This window comes from Ctenopharyngodon idella, chromosome 10, assembly GCF_019924925.1.
Source record: "Ctenopharyngodon idella isolate HZGC_01 chromosome 10, HZGC01, whole genome shotgun sequence".
Lineage (NCBI taxonomy): Eukaryota > Metazoa > Chordata > Actinopteri > Cypriniformes > Xenocyprididae > Ctenopharyngodon > Ctenopharyngodon idella.
In genome coordinates this window covers 22796273-22807093 of record NC_067229.1, presented here as the reverse complement: position 1 = coordinate 22807093, position 10821 = coordinate 22796273, and the positions used below count along the sequence as shown (strand labels likewise).

The 10821-nt window shown below is 37.9% G+C and overlaps 2 protein-coding genes across 2 annotated transcripts; both read left to right on the top strand.

Moving 5' to 3' along the window:
• The first annotated feature begins 11 nt into the window (after positions 1–11).
• LOC127520295 (protein ANKUB1-like) lies at positions 12–3116 on the top strand. The gene is made up of 4 exons (XM_051908271.1): positions 12–32; positions 1045–1274; positions 2629–2684; positions 3016–3116. The coding sequence occupies exons 1-4, from the start codon at positions 12–14 to the stop codon at positions 3114–3116; spliced, it is 408 nt and encodes a 135-aa protein (XP_051764231.1).
• A 3260-nt stretch (positions 3117–6376) lies between these two features.
• On the top strand, positions 6377–10511 carry commd2 (COMM domain containing 2). Its single transcript, XM_051908869.1, has 5 exons — positions 6377–6606; positions 7354–7431; positions 7518–7600; positions 7719–7892; positions 9029–10511. Exons 1-5 carry the CDS (start codon positions 6540–6542, stop codon positions 9224–9226), a joined length of 600 nt encoding a protein of 199 aa, XP_051764829.1. The 5' UTR covers positions 6377–6539; the 3' UTR covers positions 9227–10511.
• Positions 10512–10821: the final 310 nt, after the last annotated feature.

The following is a 10821-nucleotide window of genomic DNA, read 5'->3' as shown; positions in this document are numbered from 1 at the left end:
TTGGACCAGCAATGAGACCCCCAATTCAGAAGGTGAAATAGTGTAGTGTCTTAATTTCCTCCAATAAAATAAATGTGCTTAAAGTACTTTTAAAATAAAAAGTACTTGCAGATAATACAATGAAATATGAAATAAATTGCAACTTCTTCATTACAAATGTGTAATTAGAACTATATTTAAATTCATGATATAGACCTACATGTGTCAATATTCAGTCAGTCTGCAGAGAAATAGTCCTAAAAGCTTACAACATAATTTGTGAAACATAACATATGAAGGTAATTATGTGTAGCCTACATAAATAATAATAATTAGTGATATTAATTTTTTTATGTACAGTCAGTTAATGGAAATGCATGCATTTAAGACCAAGTTTAAAAAAATAAAGTTGATATATTATCTACATACATGACACTATTAACAGAGTACAATTTGGTGTACCATTGTTAGAGAGAGAACTATTAGGTGAACTACTATCTAACATAAAATTAACACCATGAAAAGTAAAAAGTGAAAAGCCCCTTTAAAATGCGGATTCTGACCCACCTCAGTGGTCTCAACCCTGTTACCCATCCTTCCAAATGCTTTATTTTGAACAAATATGTAAAATAAAACTCATATAAAATAAACACATACATATAAAATATAAAAATAAAGCTCATATAATATTCAATGTGACCTCCTGACCACACTTTGTTGAAATAAATAAATTTTACCTTATTTTGGGGGAGTTTCAAGCATTTATTCATACCCCATGTGGAATGTGCCATTTTCTGTGCTGTAGTTAGCAGGTTTCACCACTGGGTGGCAAATGTGTACTTTAAATCAGAGGTCTTCAACCCTGCTCCTGGAGACCTGCATGTGATTTTCAAGCAATCCAGAAAAGCTTGATTAGCTGGTTCAGGGGTGTTTGATTAGGGTTGGAGTTGAACTCTACAGGATAGTAGGTCCCCAGGAGCAGGGTCGAAGACCTCTGCTTTAAATGAAAATGTTACACTTGATTGTCTTGTTTTGATACACGTAAACAAGTACTGCCTTACACAGGAAGTCAACAAGGCCATTCTACACATGTTCAATGCCATAATGAAGGACACATTTCCCATAATGGGACTTGTAACTTTACTGAGATCCTTTGTGTCCAAACTAAAGTCAGTGGTGTCCCTGCAGCTTGGAATTCCAGTCAGTTCCTTCAGACTGTCCACCAGAAGCAGCCTTCATCTCTATGACTGTAACCTGCTCAGGGACTATGCTGTGCAAGCTAATAAACTGCATCTGTAAAAGCATCTAATCACTGATACAGACACAGAAGTTATACAGATACAAAATGTAGGCATCATGCACTTTCTGACTTTGCAAATGGTGACAGAGACAAATTGGGCATTATACACTAAACAATTAAGGGTCACATTCTACAAGACTTTCAAATCATTCCGAACACAAAAAAACTCATGCAAAAACATGCACCTCGTTTATAGGAGATGCATAACATATGAAAACAACGTGTTCTAAAATCTACTCAAAATATCAAACATGTTTGATCTCCTCCGTCTGGATAGAATCATATACTGAAGGTTAAAAAAAAAAAGACTGTGTGCTTTATTGCACTACAATCTATCAACTCGACTGGCCAAAATCTGAAGACTGACTCTGACTTTCAGCAACTAGTACTAAGACGTCCATACTGCAAATTGGTGTTGAAAGTTATTTTCATTTATTTGTTTATCAAAGATAGTGGATTTGTACCCTATTTAGCACTTTCTCATTGTCCCTTGAGACTTCAGGAAACTGACTAGATATAAATGAGGACATCACACTATAAAGAGGTGCCGAATGTCCAATTCTTAGGGCACTATACAACTTTATATACAACCAGATTATGCTTGATTACCTCAAGTGGCACTCCTGTCTGATGGAGAGTGTAAGAGGCATTGGTCTGTGATAGCCAATGAAAACGGCTCGCTATGAATAGCATTCTTCGGTTCTGTGTCCATTTTCACATGATATTCTGAAGATTCAGTAATTCTTTCATGTTATCAATCCGTCATGGTGGGTGATTGAATGGGTACCTGAACAATGTACTGCACATCGTTGAGGATTAGTAAGCAAACTTTCTCAGCAAATGGCACTAATAAAGATTTTCTGTTACAGGTGGCAACTTTCCCCTGGAAACTTAGGAAGGCTGGAATGAGTTTCTGAGAGCTTGTTTTAGAGGACTCAAACAAACAGTTCAGTGTCATCTCTCTTTCCTATTACTATGCTGATGACACACAACTCTACCTTTCATTCCTGCCGGATGATCCAATAGTAGCTGCTCGCATCTCAGCCTACCTAGCAGACATTTCCTGCTGGATGAAGGACCATCACCTTCAACTCAACCTTGCCAAGTCAGAACTGCTTGTGGTTACCCATCCTTCCAAAAGCTGTGGTAAGGGATTGTAACCCAACACTTCATCACAACTTCTCCATTCAGCTAAGCTCATCAACCATAACTCCTTCCAGGACAGTCCTGCTGATTTGCCTTATACAACATTAGGAAGATCCGGTCCTTCTTATCAGAGCATGCTACAAATCTCCTTGTCCAAGCACTTGTTCTATCCAGACTGGACTATTGTAATGTTCTCTTGGCAGACCTTCCAGCATGTACTGTCAAACCTCTGCAGCTGAACCAGAATGCAGCAGCGAGAGTTGTCTTTAACGATCCTTCATCAATTTTCACTGGCTGCCAAAAGCCGATCACATCAAATAACAACAACTGGCTCTGCACACTTATACCAAGACTCACTACTTCAGACTTATGTGCCCTGTGACGCAGGTTTCTATGTAGCTGTGTACTGCACATGGTGCTACGAGATGGACCATCCAGACTCTTTGAAGTTTCCTACACATGCAGCGGTCGAAGCCAGACAACTCCTGGTTTTAAAATTGTGTGTTGCAAATCTGGCCTGTTGCAATCCTGGTGCAAACTGATGTAGATAGCAATTCGGCATATATGCAGAAAGTGTGTTACTTAATTAGTTTCAAAACTTTACACTACTGTCAACTGTCCTTGGTGCTCTCTACCAATGCACATCTATCTTCAGAACAAGACATGGATACACAAAGTTCAAGCAAGATGATGCCATCCATTGGGAATAAAGGTTGGTGATCCTGTGGATATTGATATCTTTCCCATGCATAAGATGTCCTCAATTCCCAGAGGCAGAGCATTAAGAGGATGTATAGAGGTCAAAGACTCATCCTGTGGCTTCCCAATGACATCATCCATTGTGGGTCCTTCCTGTGTCTGTCATCACCCGCTGCTCCACCTTCCCAGAGTGCATCAGTAGCACTGCCACAGCTGCATCCTCCCCAGACCATCAAGAGTACAAGACAAGAGCAGAACTTCACCAGAAACAGGGCATGTGGGAGGAAGATCCCAAAGGAAATCCTGCCAACTGAAAATAGTAACGGGAGCATGGAAGCCTGGTGGAATAAAGTTCCATTTCCTCATCAATAGATCCTCAAAATCTGACAAGATAGTCAACATCCCTAAGGAAAACTGCTTTGTGGCTGAACTCTCAGAGAAAATGTCACTTACTGCTTGGCCATTGCTAGGCTGGTTATAGTTATTGATAATAACAATGTTATTGTTTCCCAGTTCAGACTAAGGGTAAGCCATTTGGAGGTTAGTCTCAGCCTCACACCTACGGACCGTTGGCTGAACGTCTGATGCATATGGCACACTTATCTGGAAACACTTCAGTAGTTTTGAAGTCTGAATTCTACAGGATGTCCGGGAGACACGTGTGTCGTGTTCTGTAACGGTACGCCTGGAAACAAATGCTGTGACGCCAAACCCCCTCGTGGAAGAAGAATGCGGTCGTGTTTACAACTGTGACGATGAGCGCTTACCAGGATCAACTAAACGCTGGATTTTTAAAAGTATGTGAAGTTCGTGGCTCCATTGTTGCTGTAAACTTGCACAGCGTTCTTAAATGAGTAATTTATTAGATGCACATCGGTCTGTTGTTGCAGGGACATCGACTTTACTTTTCTACGCCCCTAAACATGATGTGGAACAAAACGAACTGTGATTGGTTGCATTACATGTCAGTCAAACATCCTCTTGGGTGGTCCTTGGCTAATGAAAGCTGCGATAGAGTCCCGACCTTCTGCCGTCAGCCTGAAGGTCTGGCTACGCGAGACTGTTTGGAGGTTGACTTGCTGAAAAGTGTAAAAAACGGTGGCTCTGGGCCTGTGTTTGGCTATTTAACCCCTGTTGGTAACTACTCCATAAAGGCCTATACAAAGCTCAAACAAATACTAATCCCTAAACTAAATGCTATCCATTACCATAAGGCCCTGTTATACTCACAGCAAAGTTCTTTTTCGTTCTTCACTTAGAGGTAAAAAGGCATTACGTGACTAATGCTATACTGTTAGCGTACATCCCGACGGCGTCCACGCTGCTGAGAGCAGCGTTTAGATGAATATGCAAATATGTGCTACGCGCTTTCCTCTCAATAACAAAATAATCACACACACACAAAAAAATGACAGCGATAAGAAAACAGCAGTTAAGAAAGCATCTGATGTAGATATGTTTGCACCAGCTCTGCAATTCAGCACTCCAGTAAAGTCACATCACATTTATTTTTAAAGCACTTTATATAGTATATTGCTTTAAAGCAGAAGCTTTACAATATTAAATACAAAAAAACAGTGTCAGTGTCTCTTTCAATTAGAATTACAACATTTACTATAAAGCGGCTCTTCAGTGTGTTCATGTGTTTACTTTGACCAATGGTAGTTCGAACTTCGATTCGGCCTGATTTTATCAAAATGGTGTCATACCAGTTCATTTTTTGATTTCACTTGTAGTATATGGGGGCCTTTAAAGGGTTAGTTCACCCAAAAATTTAATTTCTGTCGTTAAGTACTCACCCTCATGTCTTTCCAACCCCGTAAGACCTTTGTTCATCTTTGGAACACAAATTAAGATATTTTTGATAAAATCCAAGAGTTTTTTTTAATCCCCAATAGAAAGCTACCCTGTCAGTCTTGTAAGCAGTTGACGTAGTGAATGCAGTTCAGCGCTTCCGTGTTTACATTTGAACGCTGGCTCAGTATTGGCCGAGGCAATTCACGTGAGCAGCACGACACATGCGTGTGATGCTGACACAGGAGCCGGCCAATACTCAAACTGCGTACAAGTCTGACAGGGTAAGGAAGAATTTGTTAAATAAAGTCATTATTTTTGTTTTGTTTTTGCACACAAAACGTATTCTCGTCGCTTCATAACATTAGGGTTGAACCACTGTTGTCACATTGACTATTTTAATGACTGTGGGTGGTAGATCCTTTTCCTATTTAGCACCCAAACTCTGGAACAGTCTTCCTAGCATTGTGTCGGGAAGCAGACACACTCTGTCTCATCTTTATCCTGAGGTTACTGTAGTCAGCTGGATCCAGTCCATATCCAGATCAGATGGTGGACCTGCACCAAAACGCAGCCCTGAATGTCAGCAGAGACTATGTCTACTAGGCAATCCCCTGTGAAGGCCTCGTCGACATGACAGCCATTGGCACAGATCCTCGGCAGAGAGCCCAAGAACCAGAGAGGTCCTCTGCACATACCCTATGACCAGCTTTGGCTCCATACCAGCATAATGAATCCTAAATCATAATGACACTGTGCCCATTTGTTGGCCAGAGGAGAACTGGCCCACTGACTGGTTTCTCCCAAGGTTTTTTTCTCTGTTCTGTTACCTGATGGAGTTTGGGTTCCTTGCCACTATCGCCTCTGGCTTGCTTAGTTATTAAATAATATTACTATTTGCTTAGTTATTAAAAAACACTTAATATTCAACAATATTATTGATCTGACTGTACTGACGCCGTTGTATAAGAACTGAACTGAGCTGGACGATGAAATCATTTTTTTTTTTTTTTTTTTTTTTGTAGAACTGCTTTATAGATAAAATTAACTAATTTAATTATTGATGATTTTTATAACAGAACTGAATAAACACTGAACTGACAACAACAGCCCAAATGCATAATTTCCCTGTTAGTGTTATCACTGTAAAGCTGCTTTGAAACAATCTCTATTGTATAAAGCATTATATAAATAAAGGTGACCTGACATCCATCATGAACTGTGATGTACAAAAATGAATCAAAATGAACAATATGAATAGAAATGCAATTTAAACATGCTATTGTGTAATTTTGATGTATTTCCACAAATAATAAACATTACTTATTTTAGATGTACATTGATATGTATAAAGCATGATTCAACCACTAAATGTTAAATTCAGAAAATCACACTTGGTCGCAGAAAATTACTTTTTGTCGTCGACTTTGGTTAAAGTGAGTGAGTGGATGTTGTGGAACTACTGTAGCTCTTCTCGTTTGTTTCACTCGGACTGTATTGAGATGCGCGCACAGCTGATCATGTGATTGTAATTCAGGAGAAGCTTCACTAAACATCTTTTGATTTACAAATATAACCTGAAGCTTTATTTTGTGTGATGATATATTAAAAGCGTCATAAAATGCTGTTAGTTTTATCTGAGGAACACAAGGAACATTTAGGATTCTTATCAGAAGTGGATCCTGCGGGTAAGTGATACAAAAACAGCAGGAAATCACATAATATTTACTTGTGTTTATGTTTAAGTTTGTTACTGTTTATATATAGTATCTATTTATCTGTAATAAATAAACAGATATCCTTCATATAAGATTATAACGTCATGCCTTTTGTGAGTTACAGTGGGGTTCGAAAGTTTGAGACCACAACTAGCTTCTATTTTTTGTTTTAATATCTTTAATATCAGATCTCAAGCTAATATGACCAAAACCGTATGGTTCGTGTAGCCTATGTGATCTTTTGCGTTTATACAGCCGGAATCATAAACATTTCTTCTTCTTGACATAACATTTATTAGTTTAACATCTTTCAACATGCAAAAACATTTTCTTATTTCCAAGTTAGAAATGGACTTTGGAAGCTCTGTTTCCGCCACGGAATAAAAGATAAACATGTAATTGCGATTTTTTTATATCTAACAGTTCGGGCTTTAATTCTCAGAATTGTGAGGACAAAGCCTGAATTGTGAGATATAAACTTTCTGAGATATAAACTTTTTAATACATTTTATTTCGTGTCAGAAATAAGCATAGTATAATGTAACATATATAATATATATATATATTCCTTGTATTTGAGAGACTAGTGACTAACGGTACTTATTACAGAGTCAGAATCTTATTGTCAGACATGATGTTAACAAACAAACTTCACTGTAATCAATATAACAATAAAGCATCATATATGATCTTCAGTGTGATTTTTATGTTTGGCAGTTGTTGGAGAATTTGGCCGAATTGCTGTGGAGTTTCTGAAAAAGGGCTCAAACCCTAAAATATATGAGGGAGCGGCACGTGAGTGAAGTTGTGTAGTATTATTACTGCAATATGATGGGTTTTTGATGAGCTGATGTTGGTTGATCTGTTGAATGATATCATAGGGAAGCTGAATGTGCCATCAGAGAGCATCCAGCATGGCGTGGAGGGTTTGATGTATCTCCTCACCGAGAGCTCCAAACTTATGGTGTGTCTGTACCTCCTCAAACATGCTACAACTGATAACTGTCTGTTAAATGACTATTGTTCAATGAACTATGACAATCCATCACTTCATAGCTACATTTCCATGTGTAATCTTGCAGATTTCAGAGGTGGATTTCCAGGACTCCGTGCTGGTGTTGGGATTCTCAGAGGAGCTCAATCAACTTCTTCTCCAGCTGTATTTGGAGAACAGGAAGGAGATCCGACAGATTCTCAGCAAACTCGCCCCCAGCCTCCCCCATTACCACAACCTGGAGTGGAGGCTCGATGTTCATGTATGACGAAGGTTTTCTTCAGACACGCATTAGACTCAAAACACATGAAATCTGATTACAAAACCACATCTATGTTATTAACATCAGTGAAATATAATGTTGAAAAACTACTACTTGAAATAAAGTTGAAGTACTAAAATTACTGAAACTAAAATTGAAATAAAAATCTAGCTAAATAGAAATATTTTAACTAATAAAATTCCCAATGCAAAATTATTAAAACTTTAACTAAAATTAATATGTACACTGAAAATATAAAAATAAAAGCAAAAATTTTTCATCCTCTAATGACAAAACACAAACAAAAAATGACAACTTCAACATTTTTGTGAATTTAAATGTATAATTTTATACTCAAATTTCTAATTTTAAATAAAAAAATATAATTTTTACACATTTATTTTCTTTTAAATTAATATACACTTTTTTTATTAAAAAACTTTATTTGCAAAGAATTATACCGTTATTATGATTATACAGTAAACACCAAGACAGCAATAGTCTCATATACAGTTTTGCTGGAAAATAATAACAACTACAAACCATCTTGGTCATTTTACCTAGCTGACAAGTTTACAAATATTACAAGCAGAATTCGCAACCAAATCTCACAGAGAACCATGGGCCAGATTTACTAAACAGGGCAAATTAGCACGAGCAATCCCATAAAAGCGCAGATGACAGCTTAAAGTTCTGCAGTATTGACAATTCGCAAATTAAAGAACACAGACACAGCCAGATCATTTCCATAATGACCAACGCAACCTATCAAGAGTAGCGCAAATTAGCAGGTGCAAGTGATATTGCTGCAAATACCAGTAAATTGACTAGCATAAACCTTAGTAAATCACATTGCGTGATATATTTAAAAACTCTCCTCCCATAAATTTTGCGTCTGAAAATGAAACTCCTTCAAATGCATATGCAATAAGGTCAGTCGCAAATATAACTGTGTCCATACCTTTTCATTGCTGATTTTTCATTGCGTGTCTTTAGTAAGTAGTTTTTAATGCCAAAAGAGGATTTGCGCTGATGCAAGTAAATCTGGCCCTAAGTGTTTAAGTTTGCAAGACATTAAAATTCATGCATATGATCAAAAACTGTATCCTGGGTGAATGTGTTTTTTCTGCTTGCAGTTGGCCAGTCGGGCTCTTCGCCATCAAGTGAAGCCCACCGTGACCCTGAAGCTGCACCTTGAGGACGGAGCGAGACACAGTTCCCACGTGCTGCAGACGGATCCCGCCACGCTGCAGCACCTTATTCAAGAGCTGGAACGAGCGCTCGCCGAGCTCAAGAGCAACCACTGCCGCCGCATACTCCGCAACATCAAATAGTGCCGTGCTGACAGCTTCAGCTGCCATCATGTCCGGCAACACTAATGAACTGCACAGAAAGGGTTTGTTTGTTTGATTCTGATGACTTTAACAACAACAAGATATTCTTCAACTATGATGTTTGATACGAGGAAGGGCATTTAATCCTGATTACAGCTGTTTGCATAAATCTTCACAGTTTTAATTTGACCTTAAAGGGGTTAGTTCACCCAAAAATGACAATTCTGTCATCAGTTACTCATGTCGTTCCAAACTCATGATACTTTCGTTCATCATTGGAACACAAATGAAGATATTTTAATGAAATCTGAGAGATTTCTGTCCCTTAATTGAAAATCAATTCACTCAAAATGTTCATAAAGAGATTGTAAACTAAAACCATATGAATGGAATGCATATAATCCAAATCTTCTGAAGAGACATGGTCGCTTATATGATGAACAGATTTAATTTAGGCTTTTCATCATATAAAGCGATCGTGTTGCTTCAGAAGACTTGGACTAAACCACTCGATACATATGGATTTGTTTTACGATCAATCTTTATGAATATTTTGAAGCGTCAGAGTTGACTGTCAACAGAGGGACAGTAATCCCTCAGATTTAATTTAAAATATCTTCATCTGTATTTCGAAGAAGAACGAAAGTTGGTTTTGGAATGACATGAGGGTGAGTAATTGATGACAGTTTTCATTTCTGAGTTAACTCACCCTTTAAAGCAGTGATGCTCCACTGGCCCTACAGTTGTTTCTTAGAGAAGAATCAATGCTGATTTGATAGTTTCATTTGTGCCATAAGTATTAACGGATGACTTTGCATTTATTATAAGTATGTACACAAGGAATGGAAGGGTTTATCGTGTGTATTTCTGGGCAAGGTGTTTACATTCCCAGCAATATATGGACATTTCGGACCAATTTTACTGAATGTCATATTGATCAGTTATTGCACTTTTTCTTGAGTGTCCATAATGTAGAGTAATGATCAGGCTGAATCTGCACTGTTTTTAGCATTTTCTGCACTTGGGCATCTACAGAATTCTGCACAAAGAATGAGGAAAAAATGTGTTAAATGGAACTGAGAGCTCCACACTTTTATCTGTAAATGCCGGATGTCTTCATTCTTGTGCTCGCAGAGTCAGTGTGGGCCTGGTAATAAGAACAAGATGAACATTAAACTGCCTTTTTCCTCAATACGCATTGCACTGTTAACATTTGAACTGTTTTCACAGATGTGTTTTTAGTTGTTTTTCATCAGTTCCTGTAATAAAAACATAATCCATATAATTTAGCATGTATGATCCTATTCATCCTATCAAGTCAGCATAAAACAGAAATTCCGCTCGTCTTTTTTTTTTCCCCCTTATTGTGCCGTATATCCGAATGAAACTGCTTCTGGAACAAGAGCCTTGATTTTTTTCTGTGAGGAATTGATTGGATGGTTTTGGTTTGCTATTGGTGGATCTCATGTGAGTAACAGGTTGCCCCGTCCTCATCATCAGAGAAGAGAAGAGATGTCACTGCAAGAGGGAGGGGAAATTGTTTTGACTCAAGATTACAAGGCACAAAAAAAAAAAAAAAAAAAAATCATTGTATC

Bases quoted from the DNA above. Each gene is read 5' to 3' on its own strand.
- LOC127520295 (XM_051908271.1), top strand. From the start codon at position 12: ATGAGACCCCCAATTCAGAAG. The intron at 33-1,044 runs GTGAAATAGTGT...TGCCTTACACAG, and splicing joins TGAGACCCCCAATTCAGAAG to GAAGTCAACAAGGCCATTCT. The intron at 2,685-3,015 runs GTTGTCTTTAAC...TTACTTAATTAG, and splicing joins ACCAGAATGCAGCAGCGAGA to TTTCAAAACTTTACACTACT.
- commd2 (XM_051908869.1), top strand. From the start codon at position 6,540: ATGCTGTTAGTTTTATCTGAGGAACACAAGGAACATTTAGGATTCTTA. The intron at 6,607-7,353 runs GTAAGTGATACA...TATGTTTGGCAG, and splicing joins ATCAGAAGTGGATCCTGCGG to TTGTTGGAGAATTTGGCCGA. The intron at 7,893-9,028 runs GTATGACGAAGG...TTCTGCTTGCAG, and splicing joins AGTGGAGGCTCGATGTTCAT to TTGGCCAGTCGGGCTCTTCG.